Raw genomic sequence first — 26,229 nt, 5'->3', positions numbered from 1 at the left:
AAATTACATGTGATTAAGTTTGTGTGATTATGTATAACATATCTTGTAATACATGTGGTGTGTTAAACCTGTATTTCTTCCTCAAAATATACTGATCACCAGGGCTTTTTTTGTAGCAGGATCTCCTTTGCATATTAGGCTACACACCCCAATGTAGCCAATCCCCCAAGAGCTTACAGTAGACCTGTAATAAAAGTCTTGTAACCTCTTGGAGGATTGGCTACATGAGGGGTGTGGCCTAATATGCAAAGGAGTTCCTGCTACAAAAAAAGCCCTGCTGATCGCAACACCTTGTTTTCTGATGAGAAGGTATATTTTATTTCATTGCCATTTCACACATTTGAGAGGATTTTCACTAGCATTTGGGAGCATGTACTGTACTTGATACAAACACAGCTCTCCATAGTAATAGCAGAAGTCAGAAACAGCAATTTTTCCAGTGTTCAACCCTTTAGCAAAAAATTTTGGAACACAAAGTTCAGACTACATGTGATAAAAGACACAATTATCTAAGCCTGAATTGAACTCTGTACATTCACATCAACAGCGTCCATATTATTATTACTTTGTCTTGACTTTGGCTCAGTGACATTAGCACAGTGTGTGCACAGTCCATGTGGCCATTATTTTTGAGAATTCTTGGAGAATAGCAGAGGTGCCAGAAGATTGGAGGTGGGCGAATATTGTCCCCATCTTTAAGAAGCAGAAAAAGGAGGATCCGGGTAACTACCATCCCATCAGCTTGACGACTATACCTGGAAAAGTTTTAGAACAAATCATCAAACAGTCAGTCCTGGAACATTTAGAAAGGATGGCTGTGATTACAAAGAGCCAGCATGGGTTTCTCAAGAACAAGTCATGTCAGACTAACCTGATCTCTTTTTTTGAGAAAGTTACTACCTTGTTGGATCAGGGGAATGCTGTAGATATAGTTTATCTTGATTTCAGTTAGGCTTTTGATAAGGTTCCACATACTATCCTTGTTGACAATTTGGTAAAATGTGGTTTGGATCCTTTAACCATCAGGTTGATCTGTAAATGGTTGACAGATTGCACCCAAAGAGTGCTTGTGAATGGTTCCTCATTCTCTCAGAGAGGAGTGACAAGTGGAGTGCCTCAAGGACCTGTCCTTGGGCCTGTTTTGTTCAACATCTTTATAAATGATCTAGATGAAGGAATAGGGGGAATGCTTATTAAATTTGCAGACTAAATTAGGAGGGGTTGCAAATACAGTAGAAGAGAGAGACAGGATCCAGAATGATCTTGACAGGCTGGAAAACTGGGCTTAAACCAATAAAATGAATTTTAGCAGGGATAAATGTAAAGTTCTGCATTTAGGTAAGAAAAATCCCAGGCATGGTTATAGGATAGGGGAGACTTGTTTGGGCAGTAGTATGTGTGAAAAGGATCTAGAAGTCTTAGTGAACCATACACTGAAAATTAGTCAACAGTGTGAAGCAGTGGCTAAAAAAGGCAAATGCAATATTGGGCTGTATTAACAGAAGTATAGTGTCCACATCATGTGAAGTGAAGTGATGGTATCACTTTATTTATTTTATTTTATTTATTTATTTTATTCGATTTATATCCCGCCCTACCCCACCGAGGCGGGCTCAGGGCAGCTTTACTCTGCTCTGGTAAGACCTCACCTGGAGTACTGCATTCAGTTTTGGGTGCCACATTTTAAGAAGGATATAGACAAGCTGGAACATGTCCAGAGGAGGGCAACAAAGATGGTGAGGGGTCTGGAGACCAAGTCCTACGAAGAAAGGTTGAAGGAGCTGGCATGTTTAGCTGGAGAGGAGGTGGCAGAGAGGTGATATGATCACCCACTTCAAGTACACAAAGGGCTGTCATATAGAGGATGATGCAGAATTGTTTTCTGTGGCCCATGTAGGTAGGACCAGAACCAACGGGTTGAAGTTGAATCAAAAGAGTTTTTAGCTCAACATTAGGAAGACTGTTAGACTGTTCCTCAGTGGAACAGGCTTCCTCAGGAGATGGTGGGCTTTCCTTCTTTGGAGGTTTTTAAACAGAGGCTGGATGGCCATCTGACAGCAAAGCAGATCCTGTAAATTTAGGGGGAGGGGTATTTGTGAGTTTCCTGCATTGTGCAGAGGGTTGGACTAGATGATCCTACAGGTCCCTTCCAACTCTTTGATTCTATATGTTTTCCCTCTAGGTTTTGTGCCATAGTCGGTATATTTCAGTTTCTGAAAATCTAACTAGCACTTGGATCAGCCAACATGTAGTATGGCTGTTCCTTCCCTCTCAAAGCAGGAAAACCCTGCTTTTGGTGCTAGAGGATAGGGCTGCTGTAAGTACTGAGTAGTTTTAGTTGTAAACATCTGGAAGTGCTGAAGGCCAAAGGAAAAGGCTGAACAGTGAAGTCAGTGTGCATGCAGTATGAAGAATGTCCAGTTGGCTGCAACAGAATTGTTTGAGTTTATTGCATATCAGGAGGAATTCCCAGCAATTACACAGCCTTTTGGAATCTAGATTGTATGAGGAAATAAAAGGAAATGGACAAAAAAAGAACTGGGAAAAGGAATGTGTAAGAGAACCTGAGGAGCAAGGGATCACAAGTTGAAGAGGAGATGGAAATTTGCTGGGGTCAGGAGTACAGCTTCAGATGAAGGGGAAAAAAGAGTAATGAACCTCCAGAGAGGACAGCTACAAGTGAGATAACAGCTGGAGAAAGAGTCAGACTGTCATTCTACCACTGGAAATGCCAGGAGTTGTTGCTTTTGGAAGAATGTCTTAATTGATACTGTAATCCAACCAACATTTCTGTTAATACTTTTATGTAGTATTGTGTGTGATATTTCATTTGTTTCAATAGCGCATCATTGTGATGAAATACCACATGCTGAAACAGTGTGTGCAATTGAGATGACATAATTCAGAAGACTTTTCAACAAATGAAACAGAGACTTGAAAAATAGTATGTTTGAAATAAACAAGGTGTTAAGAAGCAGCAAGAGTATTTTAAGCATAATAAAGGCATAATTGCAGTATAATTACTTATTGCTGCACAAGGAACTGGGCACGTTTCCCAGGTAGTTGTTCTTGGGATATCTTATTTTCCTAGTACTCAAATTGCAATATTGCATTGCTGGTAAATATCTCATGGTGTGTATATGTATGTATGTGTGTGTGTGTGTGTGTGTGTATATATATATATATATATATATATATATGTATGTATGTATGACTGCTGTATGAAGTATGCTTATATGAACATCATGCTGGTTGATGAGCACCACTCTCCTCATGCCAGTGCTTTTTCATGAACATCATTTCACAAATCATGAATTACAAACTTGAATTGTTATGTACCATTGAAGTGTGGCAACACTAATCTAGTCCAGTTACTTTGATCTTTGAAGCCTGTATGCACTCCCTTGAGAACAACCATTTCCTTACTTTCTAAAAACAGAAGAAATAGCATTGAAGATCAGGCTACTCCTCACAGCAAGCGCCTCCCTTCTATTGCATGATAGTGGGATATAACATTACTGGCATTGTGTTAGGGCTCTTTCAAATATGGTCCTAAGCAGTTTCAGCATAGAATCTGACAACAGACTGAAACTTCATTGCCAGGTAATGTGATCACCTGTTCACAGTAAGCTGTTTTAATGTGTGCATTCTTCTGCGTACTAGTCGATTGAAAGTTGCTTATTCAAGAAGGCGGCTCCTTATTTGTGTTGCTGCCAAGGTCTTGCTCCTGCATGTCAAGATTTAAATCTTGTTCAGGAGATTGTCTTCCTTGTCTGGGCGGTCTTCTCTGCTACTAGAGGAAACACAAAATTTAAGCAAACGATACAAGCAAACGACCCTGCTTTCATAGGGAGGGTTGGATATAAATAGAACAAAATAAAATAAATAAATAAAGTTTGATTCAGGATTTTATTGAATGTTTTCCCTTTGGGTTGTAGAGGTATGTTTTATTCCTGTCTCCATGCTGTTCCTGAGAGTGCAGTGAATGAGTGTAGCAGCGAAATCTCTGGATGGTTAGATCCATACCAGTAAGTCTGTTCAGGGTGCATTTTTAGTCCACAATCCATGAGGTTGTGGTTGGCTATTTAAAACAGCAGCCAACACATACAATTTAGTTGCCCCTGATGTGTCAGTTACATAATTGATCCATCTAGTGAACAGTACTAAAATTATTTGAACACTTTGTTTGTATAGCAGCTGAGAACTGCAAGCAATGTTCCTGTCTTATCTGTTCAACTAAAGACACCCCCCCACCCCAAAAAAACCCCTTTTGGTTTGGGCTGTGATGGTGTGTAAGATGGTATGGGCAGGCTGACTGTCAAGGAGAAATGGTGATGGCCTTTGGATCCAAGCCAATGGCAATAAAATATGAGAACCATATAAGTCAGGAAGCACTAGTTGGAGCAAGGTGTAAAAAAAATTCAGAGTAATCTGACAATATATTTGTTCTCCCTTTTGGGGACAAAGAATATTTCTCTTTCTATATAGAAGTTTATATATATTCAATATATGCTAGGTATGTGAACTTTTACCTTGTCAAGCTTTTGTAACATATTTGAAAATTATAGTAATTTGATTAAAACATTGCCCATAAGGCAAAGGGGTGAGTTAATAGAATCCATATGCAATTAAAATGCAGAACTAAATGTAATCAGACCCCAGTGACTAGGGCCTTCATAATGGTAGTCTTATAATAGCCACTGAGGTTGAAAGTTTATGTTCGAGTTACCAAACGCAGCAATGCCACAGCACATGACCAAGACAATATTTCAAGCTTTTTAAAAAAATGCCACATAGTGAACTGAGAACAAGCATTAATAAACTTCCAGATTCTTAGGGGTTGAGGACAGTCTTCCCTTGACAGGCAGTGAGGTTGTACAATACCTGTGTATGCTGCTTAAACAATAGCACACAACAGCAGCAGTACTCTTATATAAAAATAGAAAACAAGGGTCCTGCTATGAGAATGTCAGAATAATTAATTCATGAGTTTATTTTATATTGTCTGAAAGTCATAGACACAGCACTGTGTACCAACAGGGTTTAAATCCCCCTCCCCCAAATTAAAAAAGCCCTTATTTTCTCTGGATAGTTTTAATAGTCAACATCCTGTGTTGGAATTCTCTAATCATCACCAGCACAATTTACAATCGGAACATGCAGAGAGCCAGTTCAGACCAGCTCATCTGTTGATCTTGGCAAGGTTCCTTATTCTCACTGCGCGCAGCTGCCACTGGAGAGATGGGGAGTCTGCAGAGAGCTGAAGGAGGGTGGGATGCAAAGATGGTCAAGGTATGAACGTGTAGGCCTGCTTCATTTCAACAGTTGTGCAGTACTTTTTAAAACTTTCCTTTTTACTGCCTCTTTTTTTAAAAAAAGAAACCTGAAATTAAATGAGGACCTCTCATGAGCCACTGCGCTCCAGGCATAAGAAATTGTAATGTCTGGCTTCCAGAAACTGTCCCGTCAAAATGTGCTTCTGATTAGGTGGCTTAATTACAGCTGTGAAAACAATGTTGATTTAGGCCTCAAGATTCCAGTGCATGTCAACCGTTATTAGCTAGCCTTGGACTGAAGCCACCATTTTAAAACTCTGCACTGTGGAAGTCACACACTGTCTGACAACTTTTTATAAAGGTGGAAAGGTTGCCAGAAGCAAGACACTTATGCAAAATATTTTTCATTGTGCAAATTTCAAATGTGACACAATTGATAGAGATGAAGTGGATGGGTCCTGTTGGACTTGACCAAGTCCAAATTCCTAAGTTTTCCCGGTGAAAATCCCCATTTTAATATAGTTTTTATAAAGTTTGACTGACATAATGCTTAATTTTAATTCCTTTAATTCAGTTTTAGTCCAAATCCAGCATGTTGGTTTAACCACACAGTTTTATTGCATCTAAATTTTCCTGACAGTTTCATTTGCTGTCGGGAAATAAAATTGCCATTTTTGCAACATGGGAAATAATGGCTAGTTTCAAATCCAATATGTTTGAAACTTCCTTTTGCCTCAAGCAGGTTAAGGCACACACTTAACTTACTTTTTGGAGGGTAGGGGGAGAAAGCTCATTAAATAGCTTTAATATTTTAATATAAATAACTCTTTTCTTAGTGAGAACTTATTACCAGACTCACATATTTACACCTGCAGAAAAGTGAAGTTTGGCTAGCAACACTGTTTCCAATATGTAAACTTTTTCTGTGCAGTTTCAGTGAAACTCCTCTCTTTGTAGATAGATCCAAGCAAGCAGCCGTGTTGGTCTGAAGCAGTTGAACAAAGCAGGTGTCAAGTTTCACCTTTAAGACCAACCAATTTTTATTTAGAATGTAAGCTTTCATATGCTCTTAAGCACACTTCATCTGATGAGGAATCCAGCACAGTGAGCAAAGCCATACATAGCTGAGCAGAGCCATACGTAGCTGGTAGGCAGTGTACCATGTTGCATTCTGGGCCACTGCCTACCAGCTATGTATGGCTCTGCTCAGCTATGTATGGCTTTGGTCACTGTGCTGGATTCCTCATCTGATGAAGTGTGCTTAAGAGCACATGAAAGCTTACGTTCTAAATAAAAATAGTTTGGTCTTAAAGGTGAACTTGACTCCTGCTTTGTTCCTCTCTTTGTGACTGTAATGTAGTAGTTGAGGAAGAACAAACTCCTTTGTTACTGAGATTATCAAGAATATTTTGGGGAGGAGGTTGATAAGAGGGAAGAGGAAAATATTTTGCAAAGTGTTAAAAGGAGCTGAAAACAGGTTTGGTTTCAAATGTGAAGTCATGATAGGTGAACAGGGATTGTAGAGGACAGTAGAAATCCATATTTATTACACAAGGCTCTTTGAAGACCCATCATTTCTGAAAGGACTGAAACTTACTTTGAAAATAACCATGGTTGCCTATCAAATGAGCAGAACTCTTTACCCAGTTTTTGTCTTGAGGATGCATCATGCACTTTGGTGACTCTTGTAGCCAGTTTGGTGTAGTGGTTAAGTGTGCAGACTCTTATGTGGAAGAACCGGGTTTGATTCCCCACTGCTCCACTTGCACCTGCTGGAATGGCCTTGGGTCAGCCATAGCTCTCGTAGTTGTCCTTGGAAGGGCAGCTGCTGCAAGAGCTCTCTCAGCCCCACCCACCTCACAGGGTGTCTGTTGTGGGGGGAGGTAAAGGAGATTATGACTGCTCTGAGACTCTGATATTCAGAGTATAGGGCAGGATATAAATCAAATATCATCATCATCATCATCATCATCATCTTCTCCTTCTGCTTCTTCCTCTTTTTCTTCTCCTTTTTCTTCTTCTTCTGGCTCATAATTGTGTTTTGGGCACAGCTTGAGAGCCTTGCAGCAATTTTTATTTAGTATTCCAATCTAGAGCATCCCAATGCCAGGATATACCTCCAGCTGTTATTTCGTAACAGCCATTAATAATAAGCTGTTAATATGTTAGCCCTTGTTAGATAAACCTCGCCCTTGCAATTATATTAGCTGGTTTTGAGATGTGTATAATTTTATTTTCTTTCATTGTGCTTGATCTGACAGCTCTCACAGTAAAGTGTGTGCATGCATAGGTCCATCTGTTAAATAATCCTGTGTGGCTGTTTATATTTTTGTTACCATGGCTCACAGAATGCCCAAATCCATGTGTGATGCTGCTTACCAGATACAATCTAATTATCAAAAGTTGTTGGCAAATAGTAGGCATGTAGGAAATGATTAGAAGTATCACACAGATAGGTTAGCCTGAATTTCCTCATCTGTTTTAGTACTGTGCTATCCATGTAACAGTAATATGAGTACTGCTGCTGTGACTGTTACTAGAACAGTGACAAGACACCCTGCTAGATTTATGCATTTCCCCTGCAGTCACCAAGCTGTGCAAACATAGTTCATTTCTTTATTTACAATATTTACATCCTACCTAATTTTCTTGGACTTAAGGCAGCTTTACAATGCAACAGCAAGTTGCAAGGACATAAATGTCCATTATTGTAGAAAAAGCACCCAAATTTAAAAACATGCATCTAAATCTGGAAAAAAATTCTCTCATCTAAATGCTCTTTGAAACAGAAATGTTTCCCCCAGTTAGGCCACGGCAGAGGACTAGACCTATGACACAGAAGAGCGGCAACCTAGCTGTTGGTGTATGGACAGTCCTGAGAGTGGGCACCACATTGAAACGATTGTCTGAGGCACATAACTGACACTTTGTGATATTATTTCCAGTTAATGTAATGACATTCTGGGTCTGAGGAAGTTTGGAAACGCTGACCAGATCTGGAAGCAGCATCACCCATCATTGTCAAACCTTGGGAGAGACTTCACTACAGCTTTGGGTAGAATTGGAATGTTTTCCATATGCAGGGCATTGAAATTTAGTTCTTTGAATATACAAGATCAACAGACACACTCCTTGCTGACTGTCGCGTTATTGTTCCCTGTAGTGATTATGATGTGAATAACGACACAGAAACATTTAACTTTGATATGATAAAAACATTTTATTATAGTTCTACACAGTTGGAATTTCTTCATTGTGTTGGCTCTTTACAACTGTGGTTTCTCCATCTATACCAGGCTAGACAATTGGCTCCCTACCTGTTCCACCAAGACCTAGCCATAGTAATCCATACAACGGTCACCTGCAGACTGGACTACTCTAACTGACTCTATTCAGGGCTGTCCTTGAGGCTGACCTGGAAATTCCTGCTGGTCCAGAACATGGTGGTGTGGGTCCTTATGGGGATACTGATCAGAGCACATATTCAAGCTGTGCTCCATGAGCTGCACTGAATTCCAGATCAGGTTCAAGGATATGGTATTGACCTTCAAAGCCCTAATCCAGAGGTCCCCAACCACTGATCCATGGACTGATTCCGGTCAGTGAACTGATAGCAACTGATCCTCACTGCCCCTTTCGCCCACCCAGGACCTGGAAAGAGGTGGTGTAGTCTCACTCCAAAGATGCCTCCTCTTGCAGGGGAGCCAGCCTCAGAGCAAGGCTTCCCCTTTCGCCTACCCAGGACCTGATCCACAGGGGTCTTTAAATGGAAGGGGGAGGCAGATCAACTGCTTCTACCCCTCGCCACCTAGCAGGGAGGCAACAGAAGCATCCTCAGGCTCCCCCCCAATTTACAGACCCTCATGGGAGGCAGAGACAGGGTCACAGGTGGGGGGCAGCTTGGGGCGGCAAAACCCCCAGCACTGCCCCCGCCTTAACGGTCCCTGGAAAAATTGATTTCCAGAAAACCAGTCCCTGGTATCAAAAAGGTTGGGAAACACTGCTCTAAACAATCAGGGACCAATGTATCTGTGGGACTGCCACTCCTGGACTGTCGCAAAAGGGCACTTCACTTAGCTAATAGCATCCTGCTGATGATCCTCGGCCCAGAGGCTCTCCATCGATCCTCTCCATCGATCCATCTTTTCAGCCCTTGCCCAAGGCTGGTGAAATGCTCTGTCCAATGAGACCCAGGCTCTGCAAGACTTGAAACAAATCTGCAAGGCTTATAAGACAGAACTGTTCCATCAGGCACATGGTCAAAGATGAGCGGCAGCTCCCCACCATGAACCAATTCCTGATCTGTCCTATTGTGCCACATGGTGAGGAACAGTTAACACTGTGATTCTTAATTTTAATCTAAGTTGTATTTTAACTGTCAATTTTAAATGCTGTGACCCACACTGAGCCTTATTGAGTAGGGGAGGGTGGGCTATAAGTCTGATTTAATTAAATAAATAAACCATGCTTTCATACAAGGTCTGAGTGGAGCCAGTGTGTTAAATTTAGAGGGTCTGTTCCTCTTGCACAGGATTCTGTTCTGTATGAAAGAAGTTCAACAGACCCAGGCCAACACATATACAATGTGCAACTAACACATACTAAGGCTGTGCAGGAATGGATCTCTAGCATTTGGAGTTTGGTGTTATTGTGATAGAGAAACTAAATAGGATTGCAATAAGGCAATTCTGAGTGAGTTACTTCAGCACCAGATTCTCCACATATCAACTTTAGTCTGAGAGCTCCTGTATATAAATATGATGAGATATAGTACTTTCTTGCCAGTGTGTTTTTAATATTAAAAAAATAAGACTATAAAAACTGATGAAGAATGTCTCATGGTTGTTTGTGTCAGCCACAGTACTGACAAAATGCATGACCATGTACCAGTTCTTTTAGTTTTCTGTTATCTCTTTGCAGTGTCCATTGTATCTTCTTTCCAGTTCACTATTACCCCATTTGTCTCCAGATGACAGTGTCTAACACATCACTACAGAAAGATCCAACAATACTGCCTACACTGCAGTAAGAATAAAAGGTCTGTGAGAAGTGAAAAAACCATTGTGCTGGAAACTGGATCAGGCTGTTTAACCCAATATAGAAAGTTTTCTTTTAAAGTAAGAATAGAGCTATGGTTGTAATTATACTGGCTTTGCTGAGCAGAAGAAAAGAACTATTCTTTGCAAAGGCAGATAAATTTACTTCTTTCCAGAGTCACGGACTTATACTTAGGTGTTTCCTCCTCCTCTTTGAAGAAGCTATTTCAAGACAGAAAGCTAGAAGCATCCATTAAACTGTGGGTTAACCACAGAAGTTTCTGGGGTTATGCATCAGTTGGGAAAATTTTGGAAGGGAATAAAGCCTAGATAAGCTCAGAAAGACTGGTTCATAAACTCAAGTGACATCTGAATTCAGGGAATACATATGGCCTTTTCATTCTACTGCTACTTTGATTCTTATTTCCTACATTTAATTCTTATTTCCTACATCTCAATACAGAAAGAAAATTTAAATAAATGTAATTGCAAACTCTCCATTTTGTTCATTCTTCTGTTTCTGGATAGCTTTAGTATGATGTACAAATGTATGTGGACCACTTCAGGGACTGTATCAAATATATGTCAACCACATGTTTCAATCATGTTTAAAGCATATGTGTATGCAGTGAACATGCTGGCAGGAACAATACATGGGTAAGGCTCCTATGCATGTTCTTGGGTGCATCAAATCATTTAATGTGGAAATGTGACGACTTGTCTTTGTATAAAAATCTGAATAAATACTGAACTAATTCAGATGTTTCAACCAGTTAGTCATTTATGGGAAAAACTTGTTACTGATGCTGGGCCTTATCTGAATATCCTCTAACATGTGAGTATCCTCAGAGAGCCAGATGGGTGTAGTAATTAAGTGCATGGACTTTTATCTGGGAGAACCACTCCTCTACATGCATTTGCTGGTGTGACCTTGAGTCATTCACAAGTTCTTGCAGAGCTGTTCCTCTCATGAGCAGTTTTTATCAGCTCTCTCTCAGCTCCACCTACCTCATAGGATGTCTGTTATTGGGAGGGGAAGGGAAAGGAGAGTGTAAGTCCTTTGGGTAGTGAAGGGCAGGGTATAAATCCAATGTCTTCTCTTCTCTTCATTGCACTGCTCATAAAAGCAGATCAGTTGCATAAGCAGTTTTTTTCTCTTACAAATGGGCTAGTGGGTACATACACTGAGAAAGATACAAGTTCTGATAAAATGTAGCATTCATCACAGATGTTGAAGATACCAGAGAAGCACTGAAACTGTATAACTCAGTCTTCATGCTTCTCAAAATTCAAGGCAGGTATATACTCCAGTTTTTAGGGGCATTGTCAGTTCATAACCCCAACAGAGAAATTGTTAATGACCATACACTCAGAAATAATTCCAGTCCCAGAAGTAAACATTAGATGGAATTATCTCATTCCCAGCTAAATATTTCAGTATTGGCAGCCAGATACCTACAAAGGTGGTGTTTGTATCATCACAAGAGTGAGGGTTTAGTCCATCTGCAAACTTTCCCATCACGAATTATGTCCATAGTTTATTGAATCATTGTTCTAAAGTTGGTGTTTCCTTGGCTTTCCATTAGGAAGCAATGGCTAACCTTGCCGCCACCGGTAACACAGAAATCATAAACTTCTTACACTTACACAGGGAGAAGTTTGAGCAAACACCCACTACACCAAACTGGCTCTCTTTTGAGATGAACAGCTTTGTATACAGCAAAGATGTTATGCCTTCCTGCCTCTCTTTGTACAATGCCTTGTGACAAATACATTGTGGCATAAGCTTTCATGAACTAGAGCCTATTTCATTAAATACAGTTTATTAGATGCTGCTTTTCAGCTTCATGATTTTTAAAAATATTTCTCCTATAGTAGAATAGTCTAGTCATACAAACAGCCAATTTTTAATATTCTTGTATCAGGTTTCTGAATCCAGAGCCAAGGACAAAGACTAACCTCTTTAGCTTTGCAGCGCAGATGTGGCTTTGATTCAGCTGCATGGCCTCTGCTGGAGATAGAAGTGTTCTCAGAACTGCCTTGGTGCCCTTCCCATGTGCACTGAAAGCAGAAGAATGGCATCACAAGTGGCACTTATGGATCTGACAAAAGAGTATTGAGTAAATGACCAGTTCCTAAACTCAGGTGTTTGTGATAACTCAGGAGTGGGAAAGTCACAGGCCATGACATTGTTTTGTCATACTTCACCTGTTCCAGTGTGACCTCTTATGGGCCCAATCCTATCAAGCCCCACTGACAACACAATGCAAGAGTCATTACTGAAGATCACCTTCAGATACAAGCTGTGGGCAGAAATGCCAAAGCTTTGTATACAGCAAAGATGCCATGCCTTCCTGCCTCTCTTTGTACAATGCTGAGCAGCAGGATATGAGCTCACTTAGTTGTGGAGAGGATTCCTCCATGACTCTAGCCTTCATGTTTTTCACCGCTGTGGTACACTTCACATGCTTGGCCTGTGTCTGTTGTTCTCAGCTCTTTTTGATTTGCTACCTTGTGTCTCAGCCTTGATACTAGTGAGGTTATAATTCTGGTTCCACTTCCCGCTATATAATTGTCATATTGCTTTCTGTCATCTTTCACTTCATTTGATACCAGGTATGGAAAATCTAAGTCCAATCTTCATTTCCTAAAATAGGATAATGGACAACCTGCCTGGCCACTTCTTTAAGCTGCCATAGAAGGTCTTTATTATTTTCTTTTTCTAAAGGGTGCCATGATTGCTAATACTGAGTTTTTACCTCGCTGGGTGGAGTCTGAAAAGTGCTATTAAGGTTGCCAATCCCCTGGCTGGGCATGTGCCAAACATGGTGTGGTGACATCACGTGGAAGTGACTTCATTGCACCAACATTGGGGGCAAAACTCTGGTAAATTTGGCCTCAAACCATAGAGTCTTTCCCAGTAAACCAGAGCCAGAGTGTGGGAGTAGATGGGGTAGGCAGGCACCTTGGGCTCCACCCCACATGAGGGGCGCTGTTCGGCACCCCTCCCTCCCCTGAGCAGAGCTGGGGCCGACGCTTGCATAGGGTGCTCCTTGCAAGGACTGTGTATGCAAGTGTCATAGCTCTCCCCGACCTTGATCAGGCTTCCTGCAACGTGGGAAGCCTGAGCAGGGCTGGGGCCAGCATTTGTGTAGCATGCACCTTACAGGGAGCGTGGTATGCAAGCACACTGTTTTAGCGGTGCCCAGCCACTTTTGGGTTGAAAGTGGCTGAGGGGCGCCTTCCCATCGCGCTCATCAGTGCAATGGGAAGGCACTGCTTGGCTGCTTTCAACCCCAAAGTGGCTGGGTACCGCTAAAACAGTGCACTCTTTGGAGACTTCCAAGGAAGCCTCTGAAGAGTGTACTGCAAGGGAAAGTGGAGACATGGCAGCACTGTTGTGTGCCACCCATTGCTCCCTTGTCCTCCGTTTGCCAAGCCTGTACAATGATGTCACTTTTGGTGATGTCATCATGTTGCACATGTGCACTTTGCACAAGCACAATGATTTTTCCCAAGGGAGCTGGAGGATGCACGGTGCAGGGTCTGCCTTGAGCAGCAAAACCTGCGCTGGGGCTGACCAGAGTGTAAGTGATGTGATGATGTCACTTGCATGCAGCAGATTCTCCCAGGAATACCAGAAGATCCCCATGCTGTGAAGAAAGTAGGGCCTGGTAAGCTCTACCCACAAAAAAAGTTAGAGCTAAGATTTCTCTTTCTGGAATCATTCTCTCTTAAGGGACATGTGCATCTTTCATAGTAACACTGAAACAGCAACTGCAGATCCAAGCCCCACTCTTTGTGTATGCAAAGGTCAAATAAAGCTGTTGTAGGCTCTGACCCTTTCACTGCTCACTGGACATTTGAATTGTCCTCATTTACACAATTTGGTGGTACAGTCATATTTTGTTTTTTGGAGCACTACCTATTTTTCCTTGTCTTGCCAACCACACCCCTTTGCACCCCTTTTAATTTTTTCTCTTGAATCTTCATATTTGACATTTAGATCAACGTGATGGTGGTGGAATTGATTTGTTTTAAAATGTTGGTTCACTTAGAGTGTAATTGGTATGCAGAAACATTGATTACCACTTGTTTAGTGGCATTCAGGTTGTACTCCCAGCTTCAGGAAAAAGATATTCCAAAGTTTGGACCAATCTATAAAACTGAATGGGTATGGTTCTTGCTGAACTAATTATGAGTATTTCATTTAGGTCAGCCAAAAATAGTAGAAGCTGTTACCCAAAACCACCCACATGGGAGTTGTCTATAACCAATAAGCTTGGTTTCTTGTTCAGTAAGCTAGTTTTGAACCTTGTATGCATGTTAGACTTCACTTGAAACTGAGCCTAAATTATAACCTTTCCCCTTCTTGGTTGTTCAAATATATTTTTCTTAACAGTATCCTCAAAATAAATTCTTTTTTTTCTGCCTTATGTATGATTTTAAACACCTTGCAGGCAATTGATATTAATGTTGTACTATTTGCACTAGGAAGGGGTGGTTGTCTAGACCAAAAGTCTTTCTATGTGTATAAAATCTGAATCAAACTGAAAGGTTTCTTTTTTCCTTTTTTTTTTGCAGAAAGCTTTTATGTTTGACAGCATTCTCAAGTGTACTGTATTGAGTTAAAATTATGATTCCCTCCCAACCCAGCCTTGAATGAAATCTCTTTCCACTAAACAGTTCTTGCTGTTAACCTTCAGAGTATTTCATATAGGACAAATTAATATTTTTTTCATTGTTTCTCATTTCTTGATTAACTTTTATAAAGCAGCAGCTGACTGACTATAGCACTATCTCAGAGTAAAATCCATTTTGGTTTTGGTATCCAGTGAAATGATTGCTTGCTAGATTAAAGACAGGTAAACAACATTCTGAATTTGCACAAAACATCTAATCTGTGAACAACTACTTGGGGGGTATCTGAGATCCCACCAGGTGGCTTCTTTGCAAACACAAGATTGCCATTTCTTCAAGAAGTGTTACCTCTCTATAACAACTTTTTATCAAGGGTGTAGTATAACAACTATGGTTCTCTGATGCAAAATAAGTGCTAAACGTTTCCTGCTTGAGCAGTGAAAGAATCTCTTGTGTTCTTGGGAACATTTAGGATTATGGCACGTGTAGTATGTAATCTTGCAGAAAACCAGTATTTGCAACCCCACAGCCTCACTTACTGTAGAACAGCTTCACTGACTAACAGGAGAGTGTTCAAAATTAGCTGTGGCTTGCAGTTTGTATCTGGAGTCTCAAAGCTCCTTACAAGTCTTTCAGCCTCAGTATTTTTGTTCCCCTTTATGAAAAGAAGAGCATAGCTGTTGCCATCTTTGTGGAAGCTCTGGAAAGAACCTGTGGCTTAGACAGTTTTCCCCTTTCAAAATAGAGGAGCCATTTCTCTCCCCATAGGAGACAAAAATATACACACACGTTCTGATTGGCTGGCTCAAAGCCGGTGCTAATCAATCTGCCCAGGGTTAGGGGTTTTGTTAAAATGCCTAGAATATAGAGGCACTTTTTTCTCCAGTATCTTTGTTTGCATCCTTTTAAATTCAATACTTCATCCTAATCCAACTGCCACAGGTGTATGGTTTGCCTTTTTAATCGCTTCCATAGTGTGTGGAACTATTTGCTTTTATCTATGGACTGCTATGGTTCCATAATGAATAGAAATAGATACCTACATCCAGTTAACCCTGTTAAAATGGGGAGTTGTCTAGATGTTACAAAATAGCAAGTAAATTGCTGTTGTGCTATCTAGTTCAAAAACCAGAAAATTAAATCTTGTTTCTGATGCCCTCAAAAGATGCAATTAATTCATGTTTTTGATAATGCACTTTTATGTATACTCACTTTTTATTTAAAATACTGCATACTATTTGACAGTGTAATAGCATTAATCATCTAAATGTCTAATGATTTTTCTGGTGTAGGAAAGCTGAATCATAAAGATAACTTAATTGAGTCTATTCTTTTATTCTCTGTATCATAAAACATTACTGTTAGAAATAATGACTTTAAAACTTTTTAAAAGCTTTCCGTCTAATATATTTTTACAAATAACCATAGATTTCACTGTCTGGATATATTTTAATTTTCCTGCTTCTGCCAATCATATCTGGGTTCTCCACATTCTTTAAAATAAAATGAACATGAGAATAATGGGGTTTTTGCTGAATCCTGCACAGTTTAGCAAAAACGGGATGACTAAATCATAGTCGCACCTCTTTTGAGCAAACTGGCAAGAAGGAGAAGGTAGTTAAGCATCTTGCTGTGCGTGAGCAGTTAGAGGGCAGGCAGGCACTGTGCACCTTGACCACCTATTATGAAGCTTTTTGCTGCATTGTCAAGTGAAAGCAAGTTAATTGGGTGAAGCTGTAGAGCATGTTAGGGGCATGGTAAAGGGATGCTGTCTGACAGCTGAATGTCAGCAAAAGCTACTCGAGTGTGGCTGAGAGACAGAGACCTGTCACAAAGTTCACGCAGGCTGCAGCACAGTTAGGGAGCTGAAATGCGGCTCAGTCTCACTTTCTCCCTCATTGCATTCAAGCACCTTTAAGATTTCACACTGGATGTGTCAACCCTTGTTCTCTAAGCTGTTTTCTCCTAACCCTTCTGAATTCAAATGATTGGACAAAAAGATGCTAATGTTTGGCAAAGTGAATGTAAATATAGTCTCTCACTCACTCACTGTGCTCCTCCCCCACCCCTTTCTTCCAGAGCATAGATCTGCATCAGGCTCCAGGACTCTGACAAAATTAGGCTGCTGGAAACACAGTAGATAGACGCACCATCCCTATAAAGGAGTTCTAAGTCTGGCAATTTAAACTGTTGACTAACCAGTGCAGGGGCACTTTTTCTGTAAGGCTATTCAAGAGAGAACCTATCACAGAGGTTGCAAAATTGCCTTTTTACTTCTTTGTTACTAACTCAACTGAAGGCAGCAATTGGAAGAAAGCAGCTATGTATAAAACTAAATATTTAGAAGCAGTGGGAAACTATGCTCATTAGAATTAGCCTGACTGTTGAGGCCAGTTTTAGTTTGATCATAAATGGATATGAGAGAAACAGAATAGTTAGTCCACAGGGAAAGAAAGAAAGCCATGTGGGCAGTCTCATTGTCTTCACTGCTAAAGTTTTAGTGCAAACAGTAAACACTTACTGCATTACACTAGGAGAGCAAATATATGCCAGATATGCATAACAATCGATAGTTGGAATCTTGGAATTTTCAAGATTGGGTGCCTCTAGACCAGTGAGACTGGATAGCTGCTGGTTTCTGAAGAGGCCCAGGGTACTCATGAAGTCCCATCTATAGTGAGATCCTGATATGTACTAACAGTGTTCTGGATTGCAGTGGGTGTTCCTGCTCCAGAGAACTGCAGAAATCTCTTATGGCCCCGGTAAACTATAAAGAAGGATAGAAGAAAGAGGGGCATTTGATCTCATAGGATTAACTTTCTCATCCCACTTACCTGTGGGATCTTTTACTGTTCTTCAGGGCCTGTAAAAGGTGGATTCCTGCTATAAACGTCCTTTTACATCAAACAAAAAGAAATAAAGCATGGGGGGAGGAGACAACAGGTAGTCTTAGCAGATTGAGTGTGTTAATAGTGCTTTTTAAAAGTCTATTGAATTTAGTTGCCAATGAATCCAAAGGGGTCCAGAGCTGCTTTATGTAGCCTCCAAGGGCTTTGTCAGTAGAACAATTTGCCAGCTGTAAGATGACCCTTTGTTCTTCCCTGCCTGAGAACTTCCACCCAGAGAAAGGCAGAACCTCCATTACTAAGCACACTTGCCCTTTCTCTTGTGTCCTTCCAGTCTTTTCATTTCCTTTGGCCGTCTCTGCTTTTTTCTTCCTTCCTTGCTGCCCTCAGTCCTGCATGTACAATGGTGGACAATCTGCATTGGATGGGATTGGTTACATGCCTGGGGTTGCAAATCTAGGAATAGGTAAGCATGAGACAGAGGGCTGACTGACAAATCTTTGAATAGGTAAGCATGAGACAGAGGGCAGAACAGACTGAGGGTACCATAATTGATGGAGGAGAAGATATCTGCTATACTCATTGTAGCCCCACTGTATCATTGAGGATGATTATGTCTGCTATGCAGTGGAGTTCTGTACACTGAATAATTGCTGATTGTTATTATGTGCCCATGTGTGCAATTTCAAGACATGTTTCTCTGAGGGTATGGTTCACAGAATACATACATTAAACTAATGTAGTTCTTCACATGTGCACAGTTTTCTTATGTTCCCTCCACCCCCGAAAACACTTTATTCAGGAGGGGTTTCCCCCCCACCACCTGCAATATGGTCACATATATATTGTTCATTAAAATATAAATCCAGACCTTTTTGTCTCAAGCTGTTAATTCCAAAGAGTATATAAAATTCTATCACTGAATGATGGGATAGGAGGAAATGTGGGTAATAATTATTGTTTCCAGATTATTGCAAAATCTCTTGCTTTCATAAAGCTCAAAAGGCATAGAAGAAAATTTAAAAGTAATGAAAAAACCACATAGAAACTGTTGGGTTGCTTAATATTTTTCTTGGCCTAAATTATGTGGGTTGGCAGATATTTGCATTGTTGTGTCTGTCAACAAGAGTTTTTGTGTGGGGTCCAGGTAAAGCGGTCCTAAGTAGTCATAACAGTGAAAAATGCATAGTGCCTGCTGCAAAAGTTTAATCTCTACATAACAATTTAATCCTAAATCGTTGGCATACAAAATGATTTATAAGAGAGAAACTTTTTTTTTGCTGCTGCTGCTGCTGCTGTTGTTGTCTCTTGGCCTGGAAATTTCATTATTTCTCATTATATTATGGAGATTTCCAGTAAAAGAATTTTCTGTATTAAGAGTCAAGAATGCCAGTGGATAGTAAGCAAGCTAGACGTTCGGTATGGATTCTAACAGTCCATGGGCACTCAGTCTTCAGAGTGAGAAGCTGCTCATACATTGCTGTTTTATCAGCCTCCAGATGAGACCTGGAGATCTCCAGAATTACAACTGATATCCAAAGATCAGTTCCTCTCAAGGAAATGGCTGCTTTGGAAGATAGTAGCTTTATACCCTACTGAGGTCTCCCCTTCCGTCCCCAAACTCCACTCTGAAATCTCTAAAAAATTCCCAACCTGGAATTGGCAACCATACTCACAAAATGGCTCCATATTGGCTCTTTAAATCACATGATCACTACTGACTAAATTTTCAGTATACCATTGGACCACTGTCCTGAGTAACATTGTAATGCTGCACTGTTCAGACCAGTAGTTTCTTCTGTTTCTAAGATATCCTGGTATAATATTTTGGAAGTCCTGTGAGAGCCCTTGGTTTAAGATCCCCAGAGCTTGATGGTGCTTATGTTGAATTTCCACTCACCCTTTGTCTTAATACTTATTCATTTACTCACATTGTTCCTTGTTAAAGTGAATTTAATGAAATTCAAGACATGATACAGCATGTGTGATCCAGTTACAATGTTAGACCCACTAATACCACTCCAGATTACTGCCCAGTCTGTACTGCCATTCTCTGAATATTCATCTTGTAACTTCTAGTTTCAGCAGCCTTATCTTTTTAAAATTCTTGTCACTTATGAAATATGGTTCTAGTTAAGATTTTCCTTTAGAATGCTTTTTCATATTTTAAACTGTTTTGGATATTGTTTCAAAGCATATATTGATATTACGAGTGAAGTGCTGAAAGATAAGGACAAATTATATTTTCAGTATATATTGTGAAGTGCATTGTGCTTTAAATTTTGGTTTTATTTTATTGATGTAACACTTTTAGAGGAATCATTTACAATTTATAGCATAAATAAAATTGTCTGAGTAGAGGAATAATTTGCTCAGGGGTCTTAAATAAATCACTTCTTTTAAAAGAATCCCAACACATCTTTACAGTTCAGACTATCATTGATGCTGCAGCCCATCTAATTTAAGTGTAATAATTCTGTTGTTTGCCACATAGATATGAGGTTGAAATGTGGAGAAAACAATCCAGTTCATAGAAGGCACATTTGGGATGTGTTTAGTTAAAAGATTTTGACCCAATCTCACCACAGCAACATCCATGGTTTACAATATCTTCCCACACACATACACCAAGAGATGGTGGGCTGATAATTCAGAATGCTCTTTCCAGTCCCCAAGCTATTCCTGCCCCTGCTGCATTTACATCATAGAAAGCTCTATAATCTTAAAAGCTATATAAGAAAACAGTTTACGTTATTCTTGAGTGTTTTTCTCCAGATTTGTTTTAAATATATATTTAGGTTCAAACTAATAGCATCAAGAGTATTTCCTTTGCAAGGCTAGGTAGTAATCCAGTTTCCATTCTGGCAGTTAGATATTACTCTATGCTAGTTTCTTGTGAGGTGTGGAGTGGGCCTGAGAACTGAAGCAGACCTGACCCCCACCACTATCACCTCCACCAAACAACTGAAGTCTTTTCCTGTAACACTCTATTGACTAGCTGCCAATCATTAAGTTTCATACTTTTTTGTGCAACTCTCCAAGGAAACCTGATTTCTTATCTCCTTACTTGGGATTTTGCAGTTGTTTTCTTGAAACGAAAAAAAAAAAAAAAGGATAGGTCTTGTGGGGGAAAAAAATGTGAGCAACATAAATGATTTTTAACCAGAATGACAAGCATAATAATTTGGGGGGGGGGAGAGGAAGAGTAGAGTGCTAACAAATATGTAAACTTAGCTGTCCTTTGTAAGTGTTTTGTTCACTGCATTTATTTAAGCAAGAAGTTTCTCGTTAAAATGACCCAATTTATCTTCCCTCTTCAGCGCAATTTAAAATAAAGCATGTATTTTTTAAACACAGGATCATATTTCTTGGTTTGAACTAAGCTAGTAAAAACTAACTTGCTCTTTTTTTATGATATCCAGTGTAAATATACAAATAATTAAAATGCTGTGTGTCATATAAAAGGTTTGTAAAAACCAGGAAAGAACATTGTTATTAATGAATACAATTAAATTTTATTATTACCCAGGCCAATAATACACTGGATACAATGCAGCTAAAAATCTAGTAGTACTTGAAGATATGTGTTCTCTTCATAATCCAAACTCTTTGTAAAGCTGAGTGTACTACTGCTTTTTAAATATCTCTTTGGGGTAACCATTTGAACTTGCTACCATATTGGTGGGTCTTAAAGGTCTATCAGAAGCCTTGATGATTGCAGCCGGCTACAAGATAGCTTGTGGTGTATCAGGAAATCAAAGAGCCAACATCAAAGAAAACTGCTGAACTATGTGTTAGATGCAGTCATTGATTTTTTTTCCCCCTCTCCCAGTAGCAGTAATGGGAACGGGGTGGGGGGAGACTCTCAAAAAAACCTGAAGCACACAGTAGCAGAATTCCAAATATTCCCCTGTAGCAACTTTTTTTTTCTTTTTTCCTTACGTAATCCCATATTTGGTGTACTTAAAATTCACCAAATGCAAGGAATGAGCTCTTCTGTGGCATGTGGACCCCAGTAGGTACAGTAGCATGCGTTTCTGTAGCAAATAGCATTTTAGATAACGTTTTATTTGATAGCTGTTGCTGGATATTTGTTAAGTAGCTCTGTATTGTTTGTTTAACTGCCCTTACTGATTTCCTCACTAGTTTTATCAATAGAACACATTATTACTATATATCACTGTAACCCAAACACTAGATTTCTGGATATTGCTAAACAAAAATTAGAATTTCATAAAATCTTTTAGATAGTGTATTCAGCTACCTCATGATCCACAACTATGGGTGCATTCACACACACTAAATAGCACACTTTACAACTGGATTTTTACTGTGTAAAAATGGCAAAATCCACTTGCAAACAGTTACCATGTGGAAGCACCGAATGACATGGACTCAGTTTTATTGGTTCTATAAATAATTGGGAAAGTGGATGCATCAAACAATAGTAAATTCTGCATTATCACATTTGATTCTGGGGAAGGACAGTTTCCAGCTATAATTGATATCTTGCACACTGAGAATGGGAACAACTACTTAATTAAAATTGGAGGTCAGAGATAAGCATTTTTTTTCTAATAATAATTAAGCTTTTAATGAGGACTTATGCTTTTCAATATGATTTCTAGTTTTTACTCTATAGTGTGAGATTACTAAATCATGCAATCAGACTTGTTGAGTTGAGTGTAAAATTGGTATATTTAGTTCTTATTTTCATACATGAAGGATAGTCAAAAATATATCATTAGAAGTATCCAAGGGGGGGGGGAAGTATTTATAGAAATTGCTACTAGCTCAAATTCAGCAGACAGGTAAGCATGCCTTGCTTAAATTTATTGAAACCAATTGAGGCTTAAGCCTGCTCACTTGCAGAGTGCTAGCATTTCTGAAACTACAGTTATTTTTATTTGTTTTTTAATTGATCCTTGGTATATTTGATCCTTGGCACATTTTGAGAGTGTTTTTTTCTCTCCTTCTTAGGATTCACGGAACAGTATAAACATTCCTGCAGCTTCAAGACCAGCATCCCAGTTTGACCAGGGTGGCATCTCAGGTTTTTTGCCACTGAAGGCTGAATCTGATTATGATGCATCCTTCCCCATGGTACACAATAGACCCAGTTCTCAGGCTTCTTCATCTTACTCCTCTGTCCTAAATATTACAGCCAGCACCAAATGAACAATGCAAAATGGATGTTAAGTTTTGGTGTGTGTGTGTGTTTAAGTGGTAAAAAAACCTAATTAAATCCTATTTGATTGGGATGCCTTTTGACTTTGAATTGTGGCTCAGTTTCTGCATTTTTGTGACATTAATTTTGCATTTATTCAGTCTGGTGGGTGTAAGTGGGGGTGGGTCTGTACATATGTTCCCTTGGTTCATACTTTCAGCATAGTGAAATAGTCCATTTTTTAAAAAAATAAGTTTTATTTATCATGGAAACTCATTTTTATGTAATATATTTTTAAATGTTAAAGAATGACACATTTTGGGTAATTTTCCCTCAGACTTTAAAAAAAATCAATAAGCCATTTTGGTCTCTATCTATCAAAGTTGTTTCATACTTGTCTATTTTAAAGCAGGGCTGCAATACTTTAATAGGATTGAGAGAGCTATTTGAAATGTATGCCAATGATTCCTGTCATTTCATGGCAGCCCTGCCATGGTTCACTGAGCCCCCTCTTCTCTCTTGTCAGCTCAACTGAAGACAAGCATTTAGTTGCAAACTTTAAGCAGGTTGTGCAAAACAGAAATGATGTGACTGCTTCTCCTCCTGCACAATAATGTCACTCCTGGTCAATGTGAGAAGGTCAGGTTGCTCCTTGTAAAGCTACATGATACCACTTGCCCATTTGAACAAGTTAAGTGCCGAATCTGGTCTCTGCAGGCGCCACACATTCATCTTTTTAGCAAAAGGCAGTGTTTGATAAGAAAAGTAGAAACAATTGTGCAGGGAGGATTTTTACATGATACATTTATGTACTTTTATAAGGGCAGTTCCCAAACCAGCATTGCAGGTAATATATTTAGCTTGAGCAGCAAGGCTTTAAAGTAATGGCTGTTTTGACCTTCAAAATAGGCTCCTCTTTTTGTGTGTGCGTGTTGGTAGGACCCAAGAGTGACGCCCATCTTTGATGCTGACAGAATTTAAAGCAAGGCCATTGCCCTGCATTTTCTGCCTTGTAGCACACAAAAGTAAAATTGTATGTCAGGCCGAGATGTCGGGGAGCTGACAAGATGCCCCAGTGACATTTCAGCTGGAAAGAGCAAGTGTCTTGCAACCAAGTGGTCAAATATCAAATAATAGGTCAAGCAGGAAGGAGCTGAGTTCTAACCACAAAGAGGTTTCTGGTAACTTACTTGACAAGCTTTTGGGCGCTTTGTGGCTTGACAAAGTGATGTTCTGTTGGGTATCGCTAGACAGACTGTTCTTTATCGCCTTCAGAAGATCAGACATTGACATTGATTAAACTCTTTAACCCTTAAAGGTTAAATCTTAGCCAGTATGTGTCATTGTGAGTAAAGAACAAAAGAAAATTTGTAATATATACCATTTGTTATGGTATTAATCACCCCAACTCCCTAGTGCCATTAACATTTGATGTGTGATGTAGTTTTTGACAGGGATATTGAATGCAAAATCTATATGTTAGATTGCTTCTCATTATGGATCAGGGATACATTAGAAAAATAACATTGTGCTTTGTAGAATTTGTAATTTCTTGTGCTTTGATAACAGCAGTGTTTGATTCCAAGGATCCTGACTACTAACATTTATCTTTGCTCTCCTTGCCCTAGAAGGTAAAATTTGCATATGTAATACATGTGTCATTATAAGTAAAATCATGCAGATTTCTAAGATATGTACTTGAAAACCACTTCATGGAACTTTAAAAAATTTCAAGTATTTTTTGTATTTAGTTTCTAAAAGTGCTTTCACATGTGCAATAGCAACTGTATATACTCTCAAATGAACAAGTAGTAAAAGAAATTCAGCTGTTTTCATTATAGGGTTTCTCTGGATTATCTAAGAGAAAATTTTGGGATAAAAAGTTTCTGTTTCTCTCATATTAATGACTGCTAAGAAAAAGATTAATAATATCACTAATTCTAAACATGGAGCAGTTATGTTATTCACTTGCCTGACTGGTTTTGTTCTTGTTGTCCTAAAGAAACTGAATGAAAACTGTAAATGCCCCTATTAAGGTTTTCATACCCTCTGGTCAGAATTTTATCTTTACTGTACCATGTATTGGCAATATCATTCCTTATGACTGACTGAGAGCCAATATGGTGTAGTGGTTAAGAGCATGGACTCTAATCTGGAGTGACCTTGGGTCAGTCTTAACTCTCTCAGAGCTGTTCTGCTCAAGAGCAGTTCTCTCAGCCCCACATACCTCACAGGGTGTCTGTTGTGGGAAAGGGAAAAGAGGTTGTAAGCAGCTCTGATACTTCGAGTGAAGGACGGGGTATAAATCCAGTCTCCCTCCTCCTCTTCTTCTTCTTTCAATAAGTCACAGTTTATCATTTAAACTGTGGGGATGCACTACAGTGACTGCCACATTGCTACCTCTGAGGAATAATAATATTGATTTGTTTGTCCTGCTCATCAAGAACAAGTAGAAAATTGTAAATGATGAATACGAATCACCTTTTTCATAGGTAGATCAGTTTAATACTTTTTAGAATTGTAGAATACGGCACAAACTCAACACTGATGTACTTAAAAGGTGAATTTGGAGATCTGGCTATCCTGGCATGATATCATGATAAGATTTCTGATTGACACATAAACAAAACGGTTAGGTTTTTATTTGTGAAAAATTATTTACCTTGTTTTTAAGTTCTAAGTGATAAGAATTCAGAATCCTGAAAGACTGTCCTAACTTCTTTACAACAAATTTAGCAACTTTATGCATCCACTGGAAATTTTTGAATATTGTTTTTTTCATATTTCTAGCACATCTAACCGTGCTATCTTCTTAGAAACCCCTCCCCCCCCCCCAATGCTGTATATGAATGTCACTTTTATGGACTGAGAAAATGACTTACCAGGTTCCCTTTAACAATTGAACACAAAGGTAAGATGAACATTTAATTCATTGTTAGACATCATGTCTTTCCTTTGCTTGCCATGCAGATTGATAACCTACACTCGCCTTCCATATCAGCATATTCATTTCTGTAGAACTTGGTTGACTTGAGCAAGGTTTAGATGTTATGCCAAACATTGGTGTGGTGCTATGAAAATTTACCTTGGATAAGCTTTGAGTCTGCTCTATATTATTGTTCTTAAGTGTCATGAACTGATTGGTATCTTTCTGACTCCATCCAATTATAGTTTAGTACTATCTCCATATAGGTAGGCTATGATTTATAAGGATTGCAAACCAGGCACAAACTGTAGCTTGCCAGGTGCAAAATAGCTTGCCA

General features: G+C 39.4%; 1 protein-coding gene across 2 annotated transcripts in view; it reads left to right on the top strand.

The window, feature by feature from the left end:
• CCDC171 (coiled-coil domain containing 171) overlaps positions 1-24,801 on the top strand; it is a 209,692-nt gene extending 184,891 nt beyond the window's left edge. For both annotated transcript variants that reach the window (XM_060237258.1, XM_060237259.1), the window contains one exon: positions 22,780-24,801. In XM_060237258.1, the coding sequence (XP_060093241.1) occupies positions 22,780-22,977 (198 nt within the window). In that variant the 3' untranslated portion in view covers positions 22,978-24,801. The remainder of the gene's footprint in view (positions 1-22,779) is intronic.
• Positions 24,802-26,229: the final 1,428 nt, after the last annotated feature.

The sequence above is a fragment of the Heteronotia binoei genome, chromosome 4 (genome assembly GCF_032191835.1).
Source record: "Heteronotia binoei isolate CCM8104 ecotype False Entrance Well chromosome 4, APGP_CSIRO_Hbin_v1, whole genome shotgun sequence".
Classification (NCBI taxonomy): domain Eukaryota; kingdom Metazoa; phylum Chordata; class Lepidosauria; order Squamata; family Gekkonidae; genus Heteronotia; species Heteronotia binoei.
This window is presented reverse-complemented; position numbering and strand designations above follow the sequence as displayed.